At 40.3% G+C, this 13,527-nt stretch overlaps 1 protein-coding gene and 1 long non-coding RNA gene across 2 annotated transcripts in view; one reads left to right on the top strand and one right to left on the bottom strand.

Moving 5' to 3' along the window:
• LOC149874884 (uncharacterized) overlaps window positions 1–13,527 on the top strand; it is a 119,563-nt gene that overhangs the window by 20,187 nt on the left and 85,849 nt on the right. The gene's annotated exons all lie outside the window — the stretch shown is intronic.
• The window catches only part of EDNRB (endothelin receptor type B), a 28,233-nt gene continuing 19,384 nt past the window's right edge, over window positions 4,679–13,527 (bottom strand). Inside the window, exons 5-7 of the mRNA XM_090023822.1 lie at window positions 12,215–12,348; window positions 10,917–11,025; window positions 4,679–8,841 (exon numbers count right to left, since the gene is read on the bottom strand). Of these exons, the coding sequence (XP_089879948.1) occupies window positions 8,710–8,841; window positions 10,917–11,025; window positions 12,215–12,348 (375 nt within the window). The 3' untranslated portion in view covers window positions 4,679–8,709. The remainder of the gene's footprint in view (window positions 8,842–10,916; window positions 11,026–12,214; window positions 12,349–13,527) is intronic.

Here is a 13,527-nt window from a genome sequence, read left to right as displayed (position 1 = left end):
TCAGTGTCACAGTTTGTGCCTGCCGATGCTATGTTGCCATAGTGATGACCAGGGATCCTGGATTTCTCTGATAAAAACAAATCCCCCAATTTTCAGATTAAGAAAAGTAACTCAAAGTTCACTTTTTTCCATGATTAAAATGAAACACCACTCACACATAGATCTCTCTCTCTCTCTCTCTCTCTCTCTCTATATATATATACTTATACTTTAATAAGTATGTTATATACTTATTAAAAAAAAAGTAACCCAAAGTCCACATTTTCCCATGATTAAAATGAAATGCCACACACACACACACACACACACACACACACACACACACACACACACACACACACACACACACACACACACACACTTTCAAAGTTAGGGCATAGATATACGAGTGGCATTTCATTTTAATGAAGGAAAAATGTGGATTTTGGGTTACTTTTTTAATCCAAAAATTGCGGATTTTTTTTTTTTTATCAGAGAAAACCAGGCTCCCTGGTGATGAGCTATGTCACTGTAACTCGTTACTACAGTCACGTAGCATCTTGTGTAGACACGCCCACTGTATCATACATGGCACAATACAACCTTTTATGTGGTTAGAAAATGGAGAAGTTAGATACCTTGGCTCCTCCAGATGAATCATCTAGGATTGCATAAGGTAATATTGATGAAAGAAGTGGTAACAACATATAGAAATGGGTTCTCCCCTTTCATAGAACAGACTAGAGGATAATCACTTCTGGGATCCAGGGGTGCATTTGGGGTAAATAGTTGGGAGAGGCAAGGTCTGAGACAGCAGCAAAGTAGCTAGGCTTGCAACAACTGTGAAAAATGAACATTTGTCTGCTAAGTATGAAGGCATCAGACCTCAAAAAAAGAAAACTACTTTCTGGAAAAGTGGTTAGGAGAACTTTTGATCCTGGCATTCCTCAGTGCCAGTGGTGTGGAGAAAAGAGCAACACCAGGGGAGCTAATACATAGGTAGGGTCTCCAGCATAGCCTCTGACTGCTCCATGCAGTAGGGAGTAGAGGACCTATGCACACAGAGTGGAGAGGATCAATACTGATTGAGCAGGTCATACTTCTAGCACAGAGGCACTAAATACCTATTTACCCAAATCCAAAATGCACTACCAGGAATAACGGTCACAAGCTGGCAGAGGGTAGATTTAGGCTAGGTGTCAGGAGGCGCTACTTCATGGTCAGGGCGGCTAGGATCTGGAACCAACTTCCAAGAGAAGTGGTGCTGGCTCCCACCCTGGGGGTGTTTAAGAGGAGGCTAGATATATACCTTGCTGGGGTCGTTTGACCCCAGTACTCTTTCCTGCCATGGCAGGGGGTCGGACTCGGTGATCTGCTCAGGCCCCTTCCGACCCTAGAAACTATGAAATTATGACTTTGAAATTAAGATGACCCCCCTGCAAAAATTAGATTTTATACATGAAAATTGTATATATTTGGTATAATTTTCCATATATAGGATCTACAATCTAGAGTTGTATCAGATTTAATCTCCCCACCACTACAGCAGGGTAAGCAGCTGCAGGAAGGCAGGCAGCCTGTCCTCCACCCCTTGTCTCACGCTGCCTATTCCCACCACCACTTGCTCCCCTGCTGTCTGTCTCACATGGTGCCTGCTTCCATCCCAGTGCCTGCATCTCCTGGTACTTGCCCCCTCTGCCACTTGCCTCCCTCATGGGGCCTGCACTTGCCCACCTTGTTCCCTGCCACTTGCTCCCCCTCCTGCCTGCCCCTCCTGTGCCTGTGCCCCCGGCACCTGCCACTCCCATGTCTCCCCTCCTTAACTGCCTTCCCCTTCCCCCCTTCCCCATTACCCCCCTTCCTCCCCACTTATCCTCTGTCCTGGTTCCATCCCTGCTCCAAGGGCATGGAGCACATGGGCACTCTGGCCCCTGCCCAGCCACACAGCAGTGGCAGCTCTGGCCCTAACCCTGGCCCAGCTGGAGCTGGGCCCAGACCTGACACTACCACTGCTGTGTGGCTGGATGGGGGCTGTAGTAACCACGCACTCCAGGCCCCAGGTTGGAGCAGGTCTGGAGCTGGAGCCTGGATGGAGAGTATGCAGTGGTGGTGGGGGAGAACCAGTGGAGAAGGAGAAAGTGGGAAAGCAGGCAAGGAAATCAGAGGCTGTCAGGGGCCAGGTGGTGAGAGAGAGAAGCAGCTGCAGCTTCAACTCCAACTCTCAGCCTGGGTCAAGGCCAGAGTCGGAGCTGTAACAGCCACCTGCCCCTAAACTTGTATTGAGATCCAAGACAAGGACATGTTTTTCCCCATGCTAAATGGGGACAAAATCTTGTCTTGGATTCAAGTAAATGCAGTAATTTGTAATAAAAATTAATAGATTTGGGGGCGTGAAAGGGTTCTGAACACAAGATATGTGGGGAGCCGGAGGAAAAGCAAGGGCAATGTTGGACCCCTGCTAAACCAGATGGGGCAACTGACAACTGACACCTAGGAAAAAGTCAACTTATTAAATAGGTACTTTGCGTCAGTCTTTCATCAGTCCCATGGGACGCCCATGCCTGCTATGGGACAGGGAGATCCGGGTGATGGGGATCCCCTACCCTCCATAAATGCTGACCTCGTGAAGGAACACCTTGAGAAGCTGGATACCTTCAAGTCAGCCGGCCCTGACAATCTACACCCCAGAGTACTCAAGGAGCTGGCGAGCGTCATAGCCCAGCCCCTGGCACGGATCTTTGAAAACTCCTGGCGCTCTGGTGTAGTGCCCAAAGACTGGAAGAAGGCCAATGTGGTGCCGATCTTCAAGAAAGGGAGGAGAGTGGATCCGGCTAACTACAGGCCCATTAGCCTGACTTCTATCCTGGGGAAGATCCTAGAAAAGTTTATTAAGGAGGCCATCCTTGAGGGACCGGCCCAGGCTAACATTCTAAGGGACAGCCAGCACGGATTTGTTGCGGGTAGGTCTTGTTTGACCAATCTAATTTCCTTCTATGACCAGGTGACCTATGACCTGGACAAGGGAGAAGAGATTGATGTCATATATCTTGACTTCAAAAAAGCTTTTGATCTGGTATCCCATGATCACCTCCTGGCCAAACTGCCCAGTTGTGGCCTTGGCTCCACCACGATCTGCTGGCTGGGAAACTGGCTCCGTGGTCAGACCCAGAGGGTTGTGATTGATGGCAGTCACTCATCGTGGTGCCCTGTGACCAGTGGGGTCCCTCAAGGCTCTGTCCTGGGACCCATCCTGTTCAACATCTTCATTAATGATGTGGACATTGGAGTCAGGAGTGGACTGGCCAAGTTCGCCGATGACACCAAACTTTGGGGCAAAGCATCCACGCCAGAGGACAGGCGGGTGATCCAGGCTGACCTGGACAAGCTCAGCAAATGGGCAGACGAGAACCTGATAGTATTTAACACTGAAAAATGCAAGGTTCTCCACCTTGGGAGGAAAAACCTGCTTCTTCCTTATAGGCTCGGCAGTGCTACATTGGATAGCACTACAGAAGAAAGAGACTTGGGGGTCATCATTGACCACAAGATGAACATGAGCCTGCAATGCGATGCTGTGGCTAGTAAAGCGACCAAAATGCTGGCTTGCATCCATAGATGCTTCTCGAGCAAATCCCAGGATGTCATTCTCCCCTTGTACTCGGCCTTGGTGAGGCCGCAGCTGGATTACTGCGTCCAGTTTTGGGCTCCACAATTCAAAAAGGATGTGGAGAAGCTTGAGAGAGTCCAGAGGAGAGCCACGCGCATGATCAGAGGTCAGGAAAACAGATCTTACGATGACAGGCTGAGAGCCATGGGACTCTTTAGCCTGGAAAAGCGTAGGCTCAGGGGTGATCTGATGGCCACCTATAAATTTATCAGGGGTGACCACCAGGATCTGGGGGAACGTTTGTTCACCAGAGCGCCCCAAAGGATGACTAGGTCGAACAGTCACAAACTCCTGCAAGACCTATTCAGGCTGGACATAAGGAAGAAATTCTTTACTGTCCGAGCCCCCCAAGGTCTGGAACAACCTGCCATTGGAGGTGGTTCAAGCACCTACATTGAATACCTTCAAGATGTAAATTGGATGCTTATCTTGCTGGGATCTTATGACCCCAGCTGACTTCCTGCCCTTTGGGCAGGGGGCTGGACTCGATGATCTCCCGAGGTCCCTTCCAGCCCTAATGTCTATGAAATCTATGAAATTATCATTTTTGAAGACACCTGTTGTTCATCAATCTGTCATTATTTTAGGCTCTTTATATACAGGGAAAAATACGGAAAGTATCACTACCATGATATGAAAGGAAGTGGTGCTGTAGATGGCGTAGTCTCATGAAGAATAACTAATTAAAACTTTCCTCCTCTCATTTTTAACTTTTATGCTTGCAACACAGGAGCATGCTACCCATTATGGGTGTGTAGAGACTGATACTGACTTTTTAAAAGGAAAACAAGGAATGCAAAGGCAGACATGATTGATTTTTTTCAAACAAACCTTAGAAATCTTTGCAATATATATGCAAGCCTGAACCACTGTCAGCTTTCATCTAGAGGAACAAACCTATCCCACCTTATTAAATCTCTGTTTTTTAATGCTGATATACTTAAATCTTTTTGACACTGACTGTAGTAAAAAAACAGTCTGATAAATGAATGTCTTTGGAAGAAGATTGATCAGAGAATACCTTTTCTGAAATGAAGCAAATAAAACATTTTTATTGGTAATTCAGTGTGTTTACACTGTGTCAACCACAGAAGTTGCTAATGTAAGTGACCACAGAAAATAAAATATATAACACGTAGTTATGCACAACAACAAAGAAAAATGTTTACACTTTCATCTAGGTACATACAACGTTTCTTTGCTAAGCCATCTGTATCTGGTATGAGCAGTACATGATTTCAAATCTGGAGGGCTAGTGAAAAACCTATAGCACATAACAGATATTATGTGTTAACATGGTTTTATGTTTGATTTCTCTGACTTGTACAGTGTATCAGTGCAATCCAATCAGAACTGAAATCTATCTGTGCAGGATACCAGGGCTGATATGTCTGGCTCACGCACATTCAGACCACCCTCATGTTGGTCTTCAGCCTCAGAATATCCAGGTCTTGTTCACTGACCCTTTCTCAGATACATAAGACAGTTCTGCTATTTATTTTCCTAGCTGACATCTCTATATCTCCTGTTGAGGCTTAAGCAGTGCAGTTCTCCACATCAGGAGCTACTTTTATCCCTTTTCATCTCATCACATGACTAGACAAATGTTCATTCTTGAATACAATTTACTTGTTTGCTACCTGTCCTATAATACTTGTATAAATAACACATTTCATGTTGAAGTATTAAAAACCTCTCAGTGGGCATAGTGGGGCCGAGTAAAAACCTCTAAGTGGGAGCGGTAGCGTAGCAGATATTAACCGTGCTAATAGCCTACTGCGCAGTGTTATTATGCTAATCAGTAGTAAAGCATCACTAAAAACTGTGCAGTGGTGCTACTGTGAAGTTACTTCAGTTACTATGCATTTAGTCAGTACTTCTTACTAGAGGTACTAAATTAAATGTGCCGTAACTAAGGTGCATTAATGAACATGTAGGCATACCCAGTGTGGCCCAAATCTGTTATTCCTGGAGTCAAAAATTAAATTTTCATTGACCTTAATGGAAGCAGAAACAGGCCTACACTGATTGAACACTTTAGAAAATCTTACCCGTTGTGTTTCAGATTCAGTTCTTGGTAGAACACAGTATCTCCTGTGCTTTCCACTTTATTTTTTAAAATCACATCAGCAGCAGGATCTCTCGCTTTGTTTTGCTTCTAGGAAAAAAATATTAGTACTGGAAAATCTCCCACTGTTTTCAGAAAACATGAAAACAAACCAAAAAACCCCTCAAGAAGTTTATATTGCTTTTCAAAAATTAGGGAGTTACACACACTCTTGTTGTAATCTGCAATATAGGATCATAGGAAAATAAGGCTTGGAGGGACCTCACAAGGTCATGTAGTCCAACTCCTTGCTCAAAGCAGGATCATCCCTCACTAAACCATCTCAGCCAAGTGTCTGTCTAAACTGCTCTTGAACACTTCCAAGTATGGAGATTCCACAGCTTCTCTAGGTAGCCTGTTCCAATGCCTGACCACCCTCATAGTGTTCTTCCTAATCTCCAATCTAAATTTTCCCTGCTTAAGCTTGAGGCCATTGCGTCTAGTCCTGTCCCCTACAACCACAGAGAAAAGCCCATCTCTATCTTCTCTTTAATCACCCTTCTAAATGCTTAGCCCTAGAGGCCTGATCTTAGCAAGAATCTAGTCCAGGAACACCCCCCCAGTACACAATCGGAGAATATAAACAATTACATTTTAAATAGAAATAAAAATAATATACATGTACAAAAGTGTAATGATACAACTATATGAAAATAACACTGACCAGCATCAAACATAGGATTCCATTACTTGTTCTTTTTTAATATTTGAGAGGCATTTCATAGAAATAGTAGTGGGTTTTTATTTGCATTAATTCACAGCTTAGCATGAAAATTGATCAAATAAATGGTATGTTGAAACATTCATAATATCTTCATGGTATACTAGTCAAATTATTCATTTCCTGGGCAAAAGACAAGGAATTATTTTTAATTAAAGAAAGCCTTTTCTACTTAACAATTTAGGCATTGTCAGAAAACAATTTGAATCCCTGACACCAAGCTGCTGTACATAACATTATATCAGCTAGATTTGTGTGTATAGGAAGATGATAACAGTAACCTAAAGATAGGAAGTGTGCACAAATACACACACACATATATACTGAGACCAGATCCTCCCTGTATAAATAGGCTCATTTCCATTAATTTTAATGGGGGTAACATCAATTTATAGAAGCTGAAGTTCTGGCCCAAACTTATTTTATCTTGAGACAAAGGCACTTTGTGGACAAGGTACAAATGTTAAGAAAAATAACTGAGGATTTTGTACGTATGAAACTTGGAAGTTCAGCAGTTTCCTGAGTTATGAAATATTCTATTATAGTAAAGTATTGTGTCTATTGAAAACACATATCCTTAAAAGCAAAACATGTTTTCTAACTCTATTTCTATGAAAATTTCATAATTTGCTTCATGAAAAGTGTTAATAAATCTTTGGGAACATAAACTGAAGAAACAAAGCCAAAAAACCACCAGCCACGTATATACAAAATGTGAATTGCTCCTGGCAATACTCATCCTGTTTACTACAGGCATCATTATCTATCAGTATTTTTACAGGGTCCTGCCCATGTTTTAATATTCTACAATGAATTATGCCCCACCAAAATATTTACAGAAGCCAAAACTAATCACCAGGGATCCTGGTTTTCTCTGATTAAAAAATGCCCAATTTTTGGATTAAAAAAAGGAGCCCAAAACCCACATTTTTCTAAACACCACTATAGCTCTTTCTATATATATTAGTGGTGTTTCATTTTAATCATGAAAAAATGTGGATTTTGTGTTACTTTTTTGTCCAAAAATTGGGCATTTTTATAAATCACAGAAAACCAGGATCCCTGCTAATCACACATGTTCCTAAGCAATAAAAAAAGACTTGTAATGAAGCACATATTTTAAAAGTGTTTAGAATTATGCACTAACAATACTGTCCTCTTTAAGTACAGTGTGTGAATATTTTCTTTAAAGACTTAATAGAACTAAATCCCAATATTACTGAATATTGTCTGTTTCTTACTGCTACATTTTATTTTATATGCTCTATATTTAATAGCTTTTCATCTGAAAAACAGCAATTTGAAGTAAATTGATTTCTCTCACTTGAGGAATCAATTTCACTTGTACTCTCTAGTAAAAGGAACTTGGCTGTACTACTGTCAGCTACCAGAAAGGCCATTATTTAAAACAGACATTATCATTTTAAAAAAAAAAATCAATTAAAAATAGTTTCACCTACTGTGCCTTATTTTGCAGATCTACAATCATATTTTTCCTGTTTTTAAAAATCTTTTCCCCCACACCTGTTTTTGTATATAAGACTCTCATGTAAATAACAGAGGAAACAGTGAAATGGAATATATGCATAGTGCTGCAAAATAAAGAAACTGATAATATAGTGACTTTAAATAACAGTATTTTAACACTAGCAGTTTTAAAAAAATCAGCTATACATACGATTTTTAACTTGACTCAATACCTCTGATATTGTTCCTAGCTAGTAGAGTAGCATTTCTGATAAAAAAATACTTATGTTTTCCTTTAACCCTGTACTACAAAATGCTTTGGATTTTTTAATAATTTAGATACTGCTTAAACCAGCTAAAGATAATACAATAATATTAATAACACAATTTTGGCTTTGATCTAAAGCAAGTCATAGTTTGCTATTTCATAGAATTTTGACTTCGGTTCCTAAGATTCTTGGGGGGGATACAAACGACTGTTTGATATACAGGAGGTAAGAATGGCTTGGAAGTTCTGACTCCAAAAAGTTTAAGTGCTTTAAAAATGACTTGTTATTCTGCTGCTATTCATCACGTTTGCAAATGGCTAATGATACCATGCATAATTATGAATGTTATGAAGAGTTTGAGACAATCATTTTTGTATGATTTGCTTCTTGTGCAAATACAGAACTAGGTTTTTCAAATGCTTCAGCATCTTAAAAACAGCAACTGTCATTCAAATAAAGGCACTAGACTTAATGTCAGAGGCTATATCTTTGACACTTTTTATGATGAGCTGTATTTGTTACTGGAGCGGAAATTATCATATCCGTGATCATTAGCTTTGAACTTCAAGCAGGACTGTTTTTCTTCGAGGGACAGTAGATCTTTGGATTGGCACCAGCAACACAAACAGGACTGTTTAAATAAAATGAAGAAACATTTTATGTCTTTCCATTATACGAATGCTTTCACAATACATTGCAATATTGCTATAACTCATTCATGCCTGAGAGTTTGGGTGTCCTTTAAACTCTTCTGTACAAGAGGAGGAACAATATTCTGTCCTCACTTACACCTACATAAATATTGGTTGAATATAGTTAGGCTTGGCAGGATTCAATTTTTTACTGGTAAACATTGATAAACATTGATTTCACCTCACGCTTGCAGACTAACGAAAAAATATTTCCATCATTAATAATTGAAATTTATAGAAAGGAGACATAAGAAAAATGGTGACTGATGGAGTTTTTGACAACAGGTGGAGCAGTCCTACAGAACCATGCTGAGTGTAGTTTGGACGGGAACCACCCAAAATCCCAAGGGATTAGGAACAAAGGAAGAAGAAGTGACAAAGAGGACAAGGGAGCTATGGGTGAGTTGAGCCAGGACTGATGACATCTCGGCTGCTCAGCTGACGGCAGTCCTACAGTAGTTACATTTATCATGGGATGTGGTTAAACGGCTTTATAATAATAGTATACTGTCATTAATAAATTATCTGCCCCCTACGCCCCTAATTTTGCACCATCCTGAAATTTTTAATTGATAAAAAATTTAATAAATGCTTAAAAATAAACACCTATATTATCCGTCAACTTTATTAAAAAAATAAAAATCGAATTCTGCCAAGCCTGAGTATAGTCTACAACTTTTATGTATATGAAGACAGACTGAAAGGTTCTCTGTCATCATTCTTCTAATATTCTTTGATGAAAGTAGCTTTCATTAGTAAGAAAACAAAACAAAAAACCAGGGAGAATTATCTAAAGTAAAGCTAGAACAGAGAAATTACTGCATCTAGTCCATTCCCTCTGCCAAAACAGAACTGGTCTGTGGGCACTGGGGACAACTTGAAAGAAGTTCTGCCCAATTCACACTCATCTACGAAAGATGTTTTGTAAATCCTGAATTTACAAACCAGCTTTCGTAGATAAGACTACAAACTTCATAAATCTACTGGATACAAAAATTCATGGACTAAATATAGACATTGGATTTATGGCACATTATAACCTGCCTGCCATCTGATAACCCCAGGTAACTTGTTTGCATTTTACCAGCTACAGTCTATCACCAGTTCAACATTCCCCCTATACCTCACCTGTCTCACACCTATTGTCTCCCATCCCTCTAATCCTCACTGTCATCCACTTGCATTTTTACAGACCTGCATTTTGCATTTTGGCTTCTATTCTACCCATAAGAGCACACAATTGAATCAGCAGACTCTCTGCCTGCAGAAGGGTGTTTGTTCTCTTTTGCTCACTATTCCTGCCCCTTGAATTTTGAATACCTTTCTGCACAGTATCTCTGCTTCAACAGCAGCGATGCAGACTGCCCCTCACCTCATAGCCTTGTTATTTGGGCATTCTTCTTGGGTTGCAAGATACAGGTTTGAACCTCCTCAGGCTGAGGAAAGCCTAAATTCCAAGAATCCCACTTCTTTTAGTCTTTAGCTTTATCTAAGGTGGGCAGAGCAGCCCCATCACCTGGCTCCTCTGTCCATGTTTTTACAGAAAGCAGCCACAACTGCAAGGCTAATCCTGCCAGTGTTTAAGTGTGTTCTGGGGCTGCAGATCAGATTGGCCCTCTAAGGGGAGTTAAGTAAGAGAAAAGCACATAGCTATTTAGCCAGGGTCAGTTTTGGGAACGAGTACAGGGAGAACCATAGGTGCCCAGGGAACTTTCAGGCTACACAAGAAGATGCCTAATCAATTTAGGCATCTCCAGTGTTAGGCAGCAGTTCAGGGGGTGAGTCGGGGGAGACGAGGTTAGGACTACAGTTTTGGACTTCTGTATCCATGTACAGAAGCCCCATACAAGACCCATGTTTTACTTAAATCCCAATTAAATCTGAAGGGATAAATCCTTTCATAGTATTAATTAACTGGTACATGTGCCTTGGGCAGGCCCACTATGTGGGGAAAATTTCACCCACAGAACATATGGTTTTTGACTCAGAGAAAATTAGCCATGTAGTTTCTTACCTTAAAGCAGTTTTTGAATCTTTTGCTCACCAAATACAGAGCTATCGGATTAATGCAGGAATTCAGCGTAGCCATATTAATACCAATGTAGTCCATTATGAGAAAAAAGCTGTGTGGAAAATTAAAATAAATAAGATTGACAGCCATGGTGGCAAGTGTTGGCTTTGCTCAGTTTGCCAAGGCCTGCTACCATATAATAGGAAAAATGGTGCCTATGGCATTGAGACTACTCATACGTGTGAACTACAGGATGGTTCTCAGAAGGATCAAGGGGATTTGGACCATTTGAGTAGAGGCTCTATACCCCTAGCACAGCGTATCACCTCTTGATACCACAACTGCCATGAAACTGTCCTATGAGGACTGCTGCAAACAGGATTCTCACTGAAGAAATACAGTACTACCTTGGTTTGCACTGTCTTTGTGCTCTGAATTACCTGAAGACAGATAGAGGGTAATGTGTACCTTCCTGAACCCTGCCCTAGCCCCCTCTACTTCTCAGCATGGATCCATGAGCTGGTAAAATATCTGCTGGTTCCTGGAGGAAGGTCTGGAGTTGGACGGAAACACTACCTTTGAGGTAGACTAAGTATCTAACTGTGAATTAAGTAAAGGATTGTATTTATCATTAGATCACAGGAGCATTCCAATTTCCTCCTCTTTCAGAGTTCATCAATCCCAAATAGTAGTTGATGGTGAAGTACAGTCTAGGAAAGACTGAGGTTCAAACCTGGCTCCTAGTTTTTAGTTGTCCTGAGAGAAAATTGTGTTTCATGTTCCTCAAATGTGATTTCCTACCTTTCCCAAATGTGAGAAGGTCACTATTTACAATTCATATTTCTATAACAACTCTCACAATATATGGGTATTTTCTTAATACCATATTCACAAATGAATATGCTTTTTAGGCCTCATGATTATGTAGAAAAGCTCAAAATCATAACACTTGTGCATTCCAAAGAGTTAAACCCAAATGCAGAAAACAGAGCTAAAGAACTGTTTTCAGACAATCTCATTATGTCTAGGCCAGTCTCTTGATTCTGGGGGTTCTGATTCTGATTAATAATATATAGAAGCAGAGGATTAGAAATACTGGAGCTCTATCCAAGTCTTCCTGAAATGAGAGGGAAAAAAGTGGCACAAGTAGGGCCCTATTCAAAGTGAAAAGCAAGATGTAAATCAACAGTATTTTCAGCTACAAGAAAACCAAGCATAAAAATATGCTTGGGAAAAAAGTGAACACTGCTTGAGAATTTTCATTGCAAGCCTGCTATCGTATTTAGCCCAAACCCTCTTACCTTAAAAGTTCACATCTATTCGGGTCTCTTTGATCATAAATAGTGAGCTTCAGAATCCTACTTAAGTGAAGAGGGAGCCAACACAGGCCAAAGACCACCACTAGACAGAACACAGTTTTAGCCACTTCACGCCTCTGAAAATAAAATCAGAAGGAACCAGATTAAAAGAATTCTTAGTATTGATCTTGTTCCCTTTTTAAGTCAAAATATTCAAGACTATACAACGAGTACCAATAACACAGTTTGGTGATGTTCAGTAAATTTTTTTAAAATGTGATTCATTTTCAGATGTTTCTATTTTAGATGTTCTGAACAAATTCTTCATAAAAATGAATAACTTTTGGGGAGCAAAATCTAAGATACAGTCCCAGATACTTCCTGAATTAGAAGTGGTCTCCATCACTTCTGGTTCTAGTTAGTCACTTTAATGACTAATTAAGAGGTAATTAGCTCTGCTAACAATGTTGCACTTAAGTATTCACAAAATTAGCAGAAGAGCTAATTTGTACAAGCTGTCTTCATTTGGCACTGTGCCAGGTAAATTAACTATTTTGGAGGTGGCTGTATTGCTTCTGCTTTAGGAGGTAGTCCACAGCTTGTTTCCAAATGCATATTTCTTTTTGCTTTGACCTAAGGTTTAGTTTTAAATATCTCAAAAGACATAAATTACATACATTAATATAGAAGATTTTTGCTAATTTATTGTAATGACACTTCATATTAGTGAGCAAGCTAACAAACAAGAGAGCAAAGCTAGACTTTACAAATATAGTTTAATATTAATACTTATGATAATCTGTCATGGCACATGAGTAAATTCATTAAATACATTTTGTTAATAATAAGACCTCATTAAAACACCGCATTTTACTAGGTCTCACAGTTTTATCACAAACCTTGGGCAATTCAGTGTTTTTCTTAAAGTATTGGCTTCTGTATTTATATAAATTACACTGCAATCTCAGCATTCATTTTTTTAAAATGTTTCTAAACCTCAGAGCTGCAGAGGATAACTTAGAAATGTCAATCTAAAGTCTAAAAGTCTATGAGACAAATAAAAAGAACTCAAAACCTAGGGCGCTGGTAGACGTGGGGAAAACCCCCCCAGTGCTTTATTGGGAGCAGAAATGCATTACTTCAAACTGGCTCTGCAGAATCTGTATATATTGGGCACTTCAGTTAGGCTTTTTGGTGTTTTATCAAAAGCTGATTCAATCAGATAAACATGCCAAAAAGCTTCGCTAAAGCACCCAGCCTGTACAGATATTGGGAAAGCCGGGTCCAACTAACACAATGGCTCTTCTGGACATGTA

This window comes from Crocodylus siamensis, chromosome 1 (assembly GCF_052110815.1).
Source record: "Crocodylus siamensis isolate JL-2025a chromosome 1, ASM5211081v1, whole genome shotgun sequence".
Lineage (NCBI taxonomy): Eukaryota > Metazoa > Chordata > Crocodylia > Crocodylidae > Crocodylus > Crocodylus siamensis.
This window is presented reverse-complemented; position numbering and strand designations above follow the sequence as displayed.